At 43.1% G+C, this 14,339-nt stretch overlaps 1 protein-coding gene across 1 annotated transcript; it reads left to right on the top strand.

The window, feature by feature from the left end:
• The first annotated feature begins 8,738 nt into the window (after positions 1-8,738).
• Positions 8,739-10,727, top strand: LOC119286190 (pentatricopeptide repeat-containing protein At2g13600-like). The gene has a single exon (XM_037565552.1). It carries the CDS (start codon positions 8,739-8,741, stop codon positions 10,614-10,616), a length of 1,878 nt encoding a protein of 625 aa, XP_037421449.1. The 3' UTR covers positions 10,617-10,727.
• Positions 10,728-14,339: the final 3,612 nt, after the last annotated feature.

The following is a 14,339-nucleotide window of genomic DNA, read 5'->3' on the forward strand; positions in this document are numbered from 1 at the left end:
TCTTTAAATCCAAAACTTTTAATCGTTTGATTAAACTTTAGATACCACTGCCGAGAGGCTTGTCTTAATTCATAAATGGATTTCTTCATGCGGCATCCCATATTTTTCTTGCCTTCCATAATAAAACCCTTAGGCTGTTTCATGTAGACAGTTTCTTTTAAATCACCATTCAGAAATGTCGTCTTAACATTCATTTGATGTAACTCTAAATCAAAATGAGCAACTAATGCCATTATGATTCTGAAGGAATCCTTACATGAGACTGGAGAAAATGTCTCATTGTAATCTATCCCTTCTCTTTGTGTAAATCCTTTTGCCACGAGTTGTGCTTTATACTTTTCTATATTCCCTTTAGAGTCATACTTAATTTTGTAGACCCATTTACAGCCTACTGTTTTGGCTCCTTTAGGAATTTCCTCTAAGTCCCAAACATCTTTGGAACTCATCAATTTCATCTCGTCTTCCATTGCCTTCATCCACTTCGATGAATGAGGGCTTGTCATGGCTTCTTCATATGAGGTGGGATCTTTTTCCATATGAACCACTTCTGTGTTATAAACTTTAAAGTCAGTAGAAATAGCTGACTTTCTTGGTCTTGTAGACCTTCTAAGGGCCTCAATTTCTGGCACATTCTGTGCCTCAACTTCTGGCACTTCTTCTAAAATTCGTTGTTGCACCTCCCTTTCATGCTCAACAACGGGTTCAGTCGGCTCCTGACGGACAGGTTCCGGGTCTACCCCCATAGTTGTCATGGGTGGAGTTGCAACTGGTAGTGAGAAAAATGGCTCCTGAATCATCGGACTAGGTGCATGCACCCTCTTCTCCTCAAGATCAATTTTCCGAACTACCAAGGTCCCCCTCATCATTTCGTCTTCTAAGAAGACTGCATGTCTTGTTTCTACAAACTTTGTATATCTGTCTGGGCAGTAGAAACGAAAACTCTTTGATCTGTCTGGATAGCCAATGAAGTGGCAACTTACTGTTTTGGAATCTAACTTTGTAATGTTTAGATTAAACATTTTGGCCTCAGCAGGGCACCCCCACACCCTGAAGTGTTGTAAGGAGGGCACCCGTCCTGTCCATAGCTCGTATGGTGTTTTGGGCATCGACTTGCTTGGTACTCTATTGAGAATGTGAATGGCGGTTTTAAGCGCCTCCATCTATAATCCCAATGGCAAGTTGGAATAACTCATCATGCTGCACACCATACCCATAAGTGTATGGTTGCGCCTTTCAGCTACTCCATTCTTTTCTCCCATAGTGGGATACATTAAAAGCACATGAGTTATCATATCTTTCTCTTGCCAGAATTTCTCCCACCATACAGGATTCTTGACATAATATTATGTCAGCTTTACCCCGTTACGCAGGTATTTTCCCAGACTTTTCCCGCCATGCAGGTTTTATCATAATCATCTTTTCCCGCCATGCGGGTAATTCCATGTAAGGGAACATAAATGCCAGAATTGGCTCTTTTGACTGCATATTCAATCATCAAATTTAGGAATAAATCCAAATGCTCATTGACACACACGCTTGATCCGACGTTGGTCAAATTAAACATGCATGTTGCTTGTTTCATCTCAAATCATGTTGATTGAAAAATCTTCTTCATAGAGAGTACATGAAAAACATTCATAAACCAAGACTCTCAATGATCTATCTCTTTTCTTTTGATGCCATTCTTTAGAGAGAACATACTCCCTCACGTTATGATCTTTCTTGGTCATCTTTCGGGTCACAAGTACCCAGCCATTCGCTTTCACGAATGAAAGCATGGAAAACTTTTAGTCTGAGAAAACTTAGCCAGTAATCTACAATAATGGGCATAAAAATAACCCTATGTTGGTCTGGTTAAAAGAAATGCACATTAAGCTTTTGAAACTTTATTTTATATTCCATAGCACCGTTGGGCGGAAATGGAAATAATGCATATAACTAATAAACAATGTGATGATAGTATTTCTATTAAACAACTTTGCTAAGAATTAATCATCATCATCATCAACTTTATTGCAGCGACAACAAGAAATATACATTTCTCTAGTTCAAGAGCATTTCTTGATCTTTATCCGTTCTCTGAAAATTGATCACTTTGATACAAATTTATCAGAGATTTAAACTTTGAACATAAGACTCATAGAATTATTGCACTGTTATCATCAACGTTGGTCAGAAAATAACAATACCATGTTTTAACTTTAAAAACAAATATTTTTCTTTTGTCATAGTGGAAACTATCTGCATCTTATTTCACCCACAGGGGAAAACATTGCTAAAAATATTTCTTCCAATTAAATTATCCCGTTGGTTCCAATTTAATTGGAGGATAAAACTTTTACTTTGCAGCGGAAACTTTACAATATTCTATCCAAAAACAATTCTGTACTCTTTTACTCTCTAAGCAATTTTAACCGGTTGGTTCAAAAATGCATTAGAGAAGCAACAATTTAATATTTTACTTTACTTCTATTCACTTTTAAAAGAGCACCTTTAAATTTCAATAATAAAACATGATCATGTTATTAACAACGTTGGTCATAAAAATAACATAATCATATTCATTAAAATATTCACTTTAACATGCTCATAAAAACTTAATTCTATTTAAACTTTTATTTTCTTTGTAAAAGAGCACTATTAATTATTTACGCAGTGAAAAACATGAATAAAAGATCATGAACTTTTTAATTCTTTACAGAAACTTTTCTTTGACAAATAAAAAATTCATGAACTTTATTATTTCCTTTGTAAAAATTCATGAACATTTATTTTCTGAAACTTTTCTATTTTAATTTTCAAAAACTTTTCTGTTTACTTTTTGGATCTCTAAACAAAATTTCTTGGATGATTTGAATAGAGAAAAAATCTATGTAAAATTTTTCCTGAAAAAACAGGACAAAAAACTATTAAAAGCACGGAAAAATGTGCAGCTCCAGCCGAACTCGACCTGGCGCGGGAGGCCCACAGCGGCCCAAGGCCTGCGCCTCCGCGCGCTCGCGTGAGCCGGCCTGGTTCGCTGGCTCTGCCAGCCCAGCAGCCCAGATGGCCTGCTCACTTTCTGGCCCAGCGGCCTGAGGTGGGGCTAGGGTTTCACGGTGGCCGTCCGATCAGATCGACGGCCACGCGCGCTTCGGGCTCGAACAAAACCAGGTGAGTTCCCTCCCACCGGTCCAGTCCATTCCCTCGCGCGCCGCTCGGTCTCTCTCGTCGCTCGGTCTTTCTCCCGATGGCGAGGCAGGTGGCTGCGCCCCGGTCGGCCGCCCCGGCCGCCGGCGACGACGGCAAGGGCCACCGCGCCGCGCGCGCCCCTTCCCTTTCCCCTTTCCTGTGCGCTGCTCGCTGTTCCTCTCTGCATGCAGTAGCGCATCTCCCAACAGTCCCGTCGCGTCGGGGGCAAGCCGGCGACGGTGTCGAGCCGCGCTGTGCGAGCCTTCCCTTTTCCCCCTCCTTTCTCTTTCCACCTTCTTGCGATAGAGAGAGCGAGAGAGAGACGCGGCCAAGCTCTCTGCTGCCCTTCGCGCCCGCTCTTGCTCTTGTTGTCGACATCTATGGCAACGGCCCGGCGGCTGGCGACGGCGCCGAAGGCCACCGCGTCGCCCGGTGCGGCCTTTCTCTTTCTGTTTCAATTCTCTCCATCCACCACCTCCCCAGATAGAAGAGAGAGGCAGATGCCGCCAGACGGCGACCTAGATGGACGGAGCGGCTGCGCCCTTGCTGATCCCTTCGCCGGTCGCGCGTTCCCCTTGTGGTGAGCGCGCCGTCGTCGAATGGATCGGTGGTGGTGCTCTTTGCCCCTGTGGGGTTGGTTCTTCGTCCGATGCCTCGGCTTGCCGATGCGCGTCCGGATCGAGAGGAACAGGCGCGGCCATGACGGCGGCGTAACTTTTCCTTGAGATGCGTTTGCCCTTCTAGGGTTCTTTGGGGGGAGACTCTTTTCTTTCTCTGATTTGACTTTGTACCGAAAAACATCTAGCCAAGATGGATCTGATACCATTGTTGTAATCTTAGATCGGGGTAGGCTAGAGACTCCCAGTAAACCTACCTTCTGCCTTGCCTTCCGAGGAACTCCCGATGCCGGACATGGTGACGGTGGCCGGTGATGGCAGAGAGTGGTGGCGGTGGTGTGCTTCCCGTGAGTATCGCGCTAACCCTAGATCGGTAGGGAGTGACGATGGGGTTTGTGGCAGCGATTAACCTCGTGAAACGTGCCTCGGCCCCCACCTCTGTTTATGTAGCGCGGGTCACAGGGGCCAACCAACCATGGTTTGGTTGGGCGCCCCCGATCAGGGCGCGAGTCAAGGGCCCGTTCGACCCGTTGAGTTCGAACGGGATAGAGATCACCCTAACATCAAATGCACTGACAAAGTAAAAAAAATAGCATAAGGATGACCCGTAGTTAAGAGATCATGCATTACTCTTTGAATAGAGTCATGTGATTCAGATATCTGATGTATGAAAGATGAAAAAACCAAGCAACCCTATCAAATAAATAGAGGAAAAAAGAAGTGCAGTTCATTCTCCATTTGGCTGCACCTATAACATTCCTTGTTTATATGAATTGAGAATTTACCTGTTCTCATGCCTGTGAAAAGAGCTTTCCTTAGTAGCTTCCAAACAAATGTTTGAACTCTTGGTGGCATCTTTTGTTCTTCAAGACATGTTTAAGCAAATTCTTAGTCGTGAAAGAAATCTGCCTGGATTGGTAGTTTTGAGTATTATGGACGTCCCGCATATTCTTGAACTAATCAACGATTGGCCTTCTTTTACATAGAAACTTCTATGTGGAATCAACTTGTGTAGATTTTTTGTGCTATTTCTCCTGCATTTCAAGTACAAGTCGATCGTTCTTGTAGAATATTTCTGTTTTTACACTTTGCGTCGTTTTGTCCCAATTACAGTTTCCTTCCTTCTGACCAGAATGTTGCCCACCAATGCTAGTATTCTCTGTGTTCCAAGCATACCTCGATATTGGCCGGATGTGCGGTCTCGGAGCACCCCGATCGAACGACCTCATTTTGGTACGACAAAGCCCCGGCGCGAACGGCCTCCCCCCAGGGCCCTATTTAAGCTACGATTAAAAAGCCCAGTTTAAGCTATGACTAATAAAAGCCTAGTTTTTTGGTGACTAATAAAGCCTGCTTTTGCCATGCTATGAAACAGTGCCATGGTTTAAAAAATGAAAAAATAAATTTGACCTGTAAGGGAATGAAAAACAAAGAAATCATATAGTTTAGTAAAAAATGCCATGGTTCGAACAAAAAAAATGCCATAGTCCACAGAGAAATTGTCATGGTCTTTTGCCATGTGCTATGAAAAAATTGTCGTGTTTTAAGTTTTTTTAAATGGTGCAAAAAGGAAGAAGACATGGCAATTTGCTAGTAGTTGCCATGTTTCTTAAAGTAATTTACAGTGGTCCCATGAAAAATGCCATGGATGTAAAGTAAAATTTGCAAAAAAAGAGTAAAAATTGCCATAGTCCCAAAATAAAGAAATTGCCATGCTTTTTTTGCCATTATCGATTATATTGACATGCATGTAAAAAGGTCAAAAATTGTTATGGCGACGTTGGTAAATTTTCCATGTCAAAAAAATTGTTATGGAAAACTAAAAAGTAATATATTTTTTTCACAGAAAAAAGAGGTTTAAAAGAATTTGCCAGGGCGTTATAGGTAAATTTGCCATGTCAATATAAGAAAAATTCCATGAAAAATTAAAGTAAATTTTGCCCATCTTTCTCTTGTTGACATTTAAAGGTTAAAAATTGTCGTGGCAATATAGGTAAATTTGCCATGTCAAAATAGGTAAAATTGCCATGGTAAAATAAAAACTAAATTTTACAAAAAGCAAAATAATAGGTTCAAAAGGTTAATTTGCCATGTCAATATAAGAAAAATTGCCATGGAAAATTTAAAAGTAAATTTTGCCATCTTTTTTTGTTGCCATTTAAATGATAAAAAAATTCGTGGCAATATAGGTAAGTGTTCCATGTGAAAATATGTAAAATTGTCATGGCAAAATAAAAACTTAATTTTACTAAATTAAAAATAATAGGTTCAAGGAATTTGCCATGGCGTTATAGGTAAAATTGCCATGTCAATATAGGAATAAAATAAAAATGTAAAATTTGCCATCTTTATTTTCCTGTTTTATTATAATTTGCCATGGCAAAAAAGTAAAAAAAATTGTTGTGCCAACTTATGCTTAAAATAATAATTTTCCCATGACAACTCTCACGGTGTGTTTCAATATAATTTGCCACTCTGTCATCATAATTTGCCATTGGAAAACATGTTGAAAAAAATAATTTTACAATACCATCTGATGTCACTTTTCCCAAATGTTAAAACAAAAAAGATAAGAAAAATTGCCATGCTATGTGAAAAGCATGGAAGAAGAAGCTATGTAGGTCATGGCAATTGTGTGTAGAAAAATTGTGAAGTATGAATTTGCCGTGGGTTGTTAAAAATTGCCATTGTTCGACAAGTTGGCACCTTTTGTATCATAAAATTGCCATGTATGTGAAACGACATAAAAAATGATCAAAAATTGACATAGCAAAATGCATATTCAAATTTGTCGTGTTTTATTAATCAAAATTGTCATGTATGTGAAAAAATAGTTTTATAATGGATTTACCATGTGAACATTAATGAATTGTCAAAGTTGCCGTGGCAACACATCTTAAGTTGAAATATGGCGCATTGCTAATTTGCCATGGTAAAAAATATCAGGTTTTAAAATGGCGTGTGGGAAAAACATCTAAACTTGTAAAAGCTGTTGTGGCATGTGAAAAACACTCAAAACTTGCCAGGACAAACTACATCTTATAATTTGTCATGGCAGAAACACGTCTTAAGTTGTCATGGCAAAACAGTTGTCGTGTAAACACATTTTTAGTTTGCCATGGCAACCCAATAAAATGTTGTCGTGGCAAAGCATATCTAAGTTTGCATGCCGAACAGTAAATAAACTAAAAATGGCGACAACATGCATATTGGGTGAAACCAAAATTCATGTGCACACAAGTTGCCATGATTTGTAAAGAAAAGAAAAAATGTTGCCTATGCACATACAAAGTTGCCATGTCCGTTATATTTATCATAAAATCGCAGGAGATCTAATACCTACAATTGGCACTGTGATGACTTATTGACGCTGTTATTAGGCTTGCCATGGCAAAACTACCAGGGGACAAAAATGTTCTTAGAATTTCACATGGAAAACAATCGATACCGAGTAGCCGTCGGCCGCGGCTGGGAAGCCTACGGCACCTCGTCCTCCACCTCCAGGCCTTCCTGAAGAGCACCTCCAGCGCGCGGAGGTCGCCAGGTTTGCAGTGGTTGTTATCTAACAATGTTCTAAAACAACAAGTTTTCTTTAAATTGCCATGATCTAGGGTTGCGGTAGACCATACGTTATCAATCAAGACCAAGTACCTAACAAGAGTTAACGCATAAGTTTTCAGTGAAAATTTGTGGCAAAAACAGAGGTGTGACCAATCAAAACGAACAATGTCAGAAACTGAATTTCTAGGGCAGAAGTGCATATTCATCCACATGAGCAATTCTCTAGAACAGATGTTGCCTTTCAGCTGTTCCCAATATACATACACATGATTACAAAATTAAGATTGCCATATTTTTACCTGTTTCCCTTTCAAGTGCTCGACGAGTTCTATCCTAGAAATTCAGATTGAGGCGATCCCTGTCGCACATGTGCTTGGAGGTGCCGGATCTGCAACATTTGGTAACGACGGATGACGTAGCTCAGGTGACGTAACCCTTGCGGCCGCCGCGATGAGGCCAACCTTCTTCGAGCCGACTAGCTGCTCGTGACTGCTGGTGTGAGGCTTGACCCAATCCTTGATGATACTAAGGATGGTCTCCAGGTCGGAGCTCTGAGACACAGTGACCGTGACGCGAATTCTAACCCAAAATTCCTGTAGAGGGCGGTGGCGGTCTTCCCCGCGCCTTCAAAGCCGGTTGCGGCCTCCCTCCGGCTATATCCCGCAAAGTGAAGACGACCCCCGCCGTGGATCCCAAGGCCGTGGCACTGGCCTCCGGTGGATACCACGGTCGCCGCTGGACGTGCGGGGAAGCCGGCGACCCCCGCCCACCGTCGATCCCGCGACAATGTGGTCACGCATGAACGACTCCTCCCGCTTCAAGATGGGCATGCCCATGAACTGGTGTCGGCCTCCAGTGGATCCCACGGCCACTGCTGGACACGCGGGGAAGTCGACGGCCCCGCCCATCATCGACCCCGAGACGATGTGCCCATGCACGAACGCCCCTCTAGCTTCGAGATGGGGACACCAATGAACCTGACCCCAGGATCTCGGTCGGCATCCAGCGACGCTCTCTTCGTCGTCGTCGTGGGCGGCGAATGAGGGAGGAGAGGGGCAACGGAGTGGGGAAGGAGTGGAGGGAGGAGGAAGGCGTGGGGGAAAAAAGTGAAGACAGAGTAGTGGGGTGGCTGGGTTCATCCGGGCGACACACCTTCAACCCGAACGAGCTTCTAAGGACGATGTGGCGAGTCGAGACCGTCGTGATGTGTGCATTTCAATCGAACATCAATAAGGACGTCAAGACGAAATTGCTTCGTGCCACGTGTCTGACACTTATCATTTGAGATTTGATTTTTTATGCTAAACTTAAAAACTTTGATCAAATTTGTAAAACCTCCTCGGCTTTCTCAAAAAAGGTGAAAAATAACTCATTGCCACAGTTGAATGAATGCCGCCGCCACTTTCACTGCTCCACGCGCGCAAGCTCCACGCGACGCTCCTCAAGTCCGGTCACCATGGCGACGCCTACCGCTGCAACCTCCTCCTCCGCGCCTACACCCGCGGCGGCGCACTTGCCGACGCCCGCGACCTACTGGACCTCATGCCGTCCCCGACTCTCGTCTCCTACAACACTGTCCTCTCGGGCTACGCCTCCTCCTCGACCCCCGGCCTCCTCGACGCCGCCCTGCACCTGCTAGACGCGATGCCCGAAAGGGACTCCTGGTCCTGGAACACCGCGATATCCGGCCTTGCACGCGCCGGCCGGGCTCACGACGCGCTGCGGAGGTTCCTGCAGATGACGCGCACCCCCGTGGCGCCGGACGCGTTCACCTACTCCATCGTCTCGCCGTGCTGCGGCGTTGACATGGGATCCGCGCGTCAGGTCCACTCGCGGGCTCTCAAGGCCGGGGTGTTCGCGGACGCCTGCGTCGGCACTGGTTTCATCAAGCTGTACGCAGAGCTGGGCCTGATGGAGGATGCACGCAAGGTGTTCGATTGTATGCCGCTGAGGGATCTGATGTCATGGAATGTGCTCCTGGACTGCGGTGTGAGGTCCGGGGAAGCAGGATCGTGTATGAAGGAGTTTCTTAGCATGACCGGCTGCGGGGTTCGGCCTGATGAGTTCACCTTTGCCACTGTCTTGAATGGTTTGGCTGAGCGGTCTGCAGGTCTGGAGGCAATGCAGGTACACTCAGTTATTCTGAAATCTGGGTATCTTAGGGATCTTTTTCTATGCAATTCTTTGCTGGACGTGTACGGGAGATGCGGTTACGTTGACTTGGCCAAGAAACTGTTCGATGCTATGCTTGAGAAGGATGTTGTGTCGTGGACCACTGTGATTTCAGGGCTTGCAGCCTGCGGTTACCAGGCTGATGCCTTTGACATATTTTGCCAGATGCTGAAAGCTGCAATGCCGCCCAATTCCTTCACCTTTGGGAGCATAGTAAGCTCATGTGCATATGTGAATGACCTTGGCAGTGGGAGGCAGTGTCATGCTCTTGCTGTCAAGCATGGGTTAGAACTCGTTCCTATAGCTGCCAGCTGTTTTGTCGATATGTACTCAAAGTGCGCCAAGATGGATGATGCAATAAGAATGTTTGAGATCATGCCACAGAGAGACATTGTAGCTTGGAATGCAATGATATGCGGATTAGCTCAGAATGGTCAATCAGTGAGATCTCTTGAGCTGTATGATGAAATGATGCGACTTCATCATGAATCGGTCACCCCAAACTCAGTAACTTTTGTGGGTGTCCTGAGCGCATGCAGCCATGCTGGTGATGTCCAGAAAGGTTGCAACTACTTCACTCAAATGGTTAATGACTTCCACATCGAACCAATTTCAGAGCACTACACTTGCCTTATCGATCTCTTTGCGCGAGCTGGGTGGTTAGATGAAGCAGAAGAGATCATTTCGAACTTACCTTTCAAACATGATGCTGTTATCCTGGGCACCATGCTTAATGGCTGCAGAAAATATGGTAATCTTGACATGGCTAAGCGCTTTGCTAAGAGGCTTCTAGTGAATAATCCAGATAATGCATCGGGCATTTTTCTACTCTCAAATATGTACATTGCAAATGAAGAATGGAATAATGCCTCGGAGCTGAGGGATGCTGCGATATCAAGTGGAACTCATAAAGTCATGGGGAATAGCTGGATTGATGTTGGTGGTCAAGTACAATGTTTCAAAGCGGGCTCTAGTCCAGATGCACAATTCGAACAGATATATGATGTTCTGCAACAACTTCAGTTGATGATGGTAGATGCTGACAAGCTGGTCACACGGATTAACTCCTTATGTACTTATATTAACAGTGAGTAGTGACAACTATGCTTTATTTTGATGAGTTTCAAATTCATATTGAGTAGTATGTGCAACTTGGGTTGTTTTGAATGACCCATTTGGATAGTATTTCTATGCGAGAAGGTTAGTTACTAATGCAATGCAACCTACTACATCAGTCGACTCGCAATACTAAATCATGTGTTCCTGAAATCATTCATATTTACTCAAACACCACGTTTGTTTGAGTACATACGTTGCAGATGTGAGAACTCTTTGGTTTTATGCCAATAAATGTCCACTCTTCTTTTAGATGGTTAAGTTCCTTGTCATGGAACCAACCCACTTGGGTTCAGATGTGCCCATTCAGTGGTATTTCGGGTTTTCCAGCGCTAATCTTTCAGTGGTATGATGTGCCCATCTACTACAAGGAGCATGCAGCGACTCCGTCAATCTCAAGATCTATCGGTTCAGTCTCTCGGAGATGCTCATGGGAATATCGTAGGAAGAAAGATAGAGGAGGCATTTCAGATGGTAGGGGCTAGAATGAATTAATAATCTAAGGAAGAGTTGTATCACAAAGTTACACTCACTCGACTCGGCATGGACGAGGTTACAAACAAATCGAGGGACCGTTTCACAAAAGTATTCTGGATGCACGAGGAGGGTACTTATTTTTTGCAGGGAATTTAGAGCTTTATTCAAAAGAATGCATTCACTGAGTTGTTAACCAGAAGACTGCTAATCAGGAAGCTTGGAGTTTCAGTAAGCTAGCTTTCAGTGACAGGCACGGTGCAACCACACTTTGCACACAAATGTGCTGAACCCAGTTGCTGATCTACTTAGGGCCTGTTTGGTTTTAATAAGTCATCTGGCTTATAAGTCAGGTGACTTAAAACCAATGACTTATAAGTCACGTCTGTTTGGTTGTCATCTGACTTATAAGTCACCTGACCACACCTTCTCATCTTGTTTTTTTTTATGAAAAAAGGGTGGGATCCATGCAAAAGGGGATGACTTATAAGTTTTAAGTTGGGGTGGAGCAACTTATGACTTATAAGTTAGGGTGACTTATAAGTTGGATCAGTTTGGCAAAATAAGTCACTTTTTTCACTTTTCTACTTATAAGTTGGTGACTTATTTGGAACCAAACAGACCCTTATATGTTGAATTACTTTCTTCATTTTTGTACATAAGGCCACAAACTCATATTACAGGTATCAAGATAAATATTAATGTCGGTTTAAGCCAATGTTGAAAGCAGGCTTTCCTCCTCGTTTGACGTGTGAATTAATATGTATTTTTCTTTCCAACGCGCAACAAGCCAACCCTCTCACTCATTGGTTGATTAATGCAACGCATGCAAATCGATCTTCTCATTCCCGTATTCATGCAAAGGATATTAATGTCTTTGGTTACTAGTACGAGGCAAATCTCATCAATTTTGCCTCGATTAGTATTAGTGGCTTTATATAGTTGCAAATTGTAATTTTGATAGTGGCCTTGTATACAAAAATGGAGAGAGTACATAGGTAGTAAATCTAGTAGATAGCTCATCAATTTTGAACTGGTGCCACAACTAAAGGACTGTTGAGGCGAGTGTTTCAGAGGTTTAGAACCTCCAGACTATCAGTCTACATCACCACATGAGCATGCCCTCGAAGATTTGCAAAGATGACTCCATCACAAAGGGATAGGGCTTCCGCAATCATGGGATCTGTGACCCCGAGGTGCGGTTTGCACCAAGCACCAAGCAGGGCAGTAGGAGAGCATGCAACACGTCCAGATCCGCTCATATCTTTATCAAGAACGACTGCAACATCCTTGTTGATCTTGATTTGCTCATGCCATGGAGGTCGCCAACCATGACCTGGTAAGACATCCGCCTAATGTCAAAGAATGTCTAGGAGGGCCAAAGCTTCTCTAGTGAGTCTAACCAAGTTCGTCAAATCAAGTTTGCACCCATGCATCCATCGCAAAATGCCAACGGCGGTCGACCTCCATGGAGGTGGGTATTTTGAAAAAATCGAAAAACATATTTTAAAGTTTCAAAAAATTCTGAAAAAATCGTACATGTTAATGTATTCTACATATGTGTAAATTTTTAAGATGAAATACATTATGATGAGAGCTACACAAAAAAGACAAATCGCGTTTTTCAGACTGATGAACAGTGTGAACACTGTTCACTATTAGAAATGCAGGTTTTTCTCTTTTTTGTGTAGCTCTCCCCATAATGTATTTCGTTGTCAGATTTTATACACATGTAGAATACATCCATATGAATGTGTAGAATTTTTTTTCAGAATTTTTTGAAACTCCAAAATATAATTATTGAATTTTTTAAAATAACCACCTCCATAAAGGTCGCCCACCAAAAACCCTATTGTAATATTAACACTTCTATCTCTTCCGATAAACAAACAGATGCATAAAATGTCCCTGGCCCAAGAGTTGGGGTGAAGTAGTGGGAGTTTGATGTCCAATAAAGTACATGCTTCTTCCTAGAACCTATGAGCATGCGAACAGTGAATTAGCGTGTGCTCCAGATTTTCCTCTTTCACCTGACAGAGATTACATAGGCTGATTTCTCTGATGTGCCTATATTGCAGGGTGCAGTAATCTCGTAAAATACCATGGAGTATCGTCTACCAGAAGACACATACTTTTGGGACCACTTTTTGAGAGACCGTAGAGCCTTCCACAACCGCTGATCGTACATTGAAATTCTATAGCCTGCCTTCATCTTGAGCTAGTCGCTCTTTCTGAATCACTAGAGTTCAGTACACCAATTTTATAGTGTAAACTTGACATTTTGTGTGCCCATGCCAAAAATTCCTCGCCACCGCCACGATGCAAGGGTATATTAAAGATAGCCTCCCCATCCGATATGATTAAAACCTCTTGAATTAAATCTTGTCTCCATGACCAATTCTCCCTATCAATGAGATCGCTTACAAGTGCTATGTTAGTGACCGTCGACTTCAGCATGGAGTCCTGGTATGAGTAGTTGGTATCCATTTGTATGTCTAGACATTGATGATAGATTCATCACCAAGTTGTTGTACGAATCCAACAAGAAGAGCTTCATGCCCAGCTATGATTGCTCACTAGGTTGCCAAGGAGGCCTTGGGAACAGTAGCTCGCAGAAAAATCAGTGTCCGGATAATACCGGCCCTTCATAACTCTGACGCAAGGGGAGTTTGGATTTTTCACAAAATACTAACCATGATTACCCAAGAGTGCCAAATTAAATATGTGGAGGTCACGGAATCCCATGCCTCCTATGCACTTCAGTCTTGCTAGTTCTTTCAAGGAGACCCAATGAAGAGACCTTCTGTCAACTGAACAGCTCCACCAATACTTTTCCATACTACAATTTATGCTTTTGCAAACATTTTAGTCAATAAGAAACAGCTCGTGTATGCCGGTATTGCTTGGATCACTATTTTTGAAGAAAAAAAACTCTCCCGCACAAGCAAAAAGCCTCTCTGACCAGACTTGCATCTTGCTCATTGGTTGTTGTTGGGAACGTAGTAATTCAAAAAAAATTACTTACTATCATGCAAGATCTATCTAGAAGAAGCATAGCAACGAGCGGGGAGAGTGTGCCCACGTACCCTCGTAGACCGAAAACGGAAGCGTTTAGTAACGTGGTTGATGTAGTCGAACGTCTTCGCGATCCAACCGATCAATTACCGAACGCACGGCACCTCCGCGATCTGCACACGTACAACTCGGTGGCGTCCCTCGAACTCTTGA

This window comes from Triticum dicoccoides, chromosome 4A (genome assembly GCF_002162155.2).
Source record: "Triticum dicoccoides isolate Atlit2015 ecotype Zavitan chromosome 4A, WEW_v2.0, whole genome shotgun sequence".
In the NCBI taxonomy this organism is placed as follows: Eukaryota; Viridiplantae; Streptophyta; class Magnoliopsida; order Poales; family Poaceae; genus Triticum; species Triticum dicoccoides.

Bases quoted from the DNA above. Each gene is read 5' to 3' on its own strand.
- LOC119286190 (XM_037565552.1), top strand. From the start codon at position 8,739: ATGCCGCCGCCACTTTCACTGCTCCACGCGCGCAAGCTCCACGCGACG.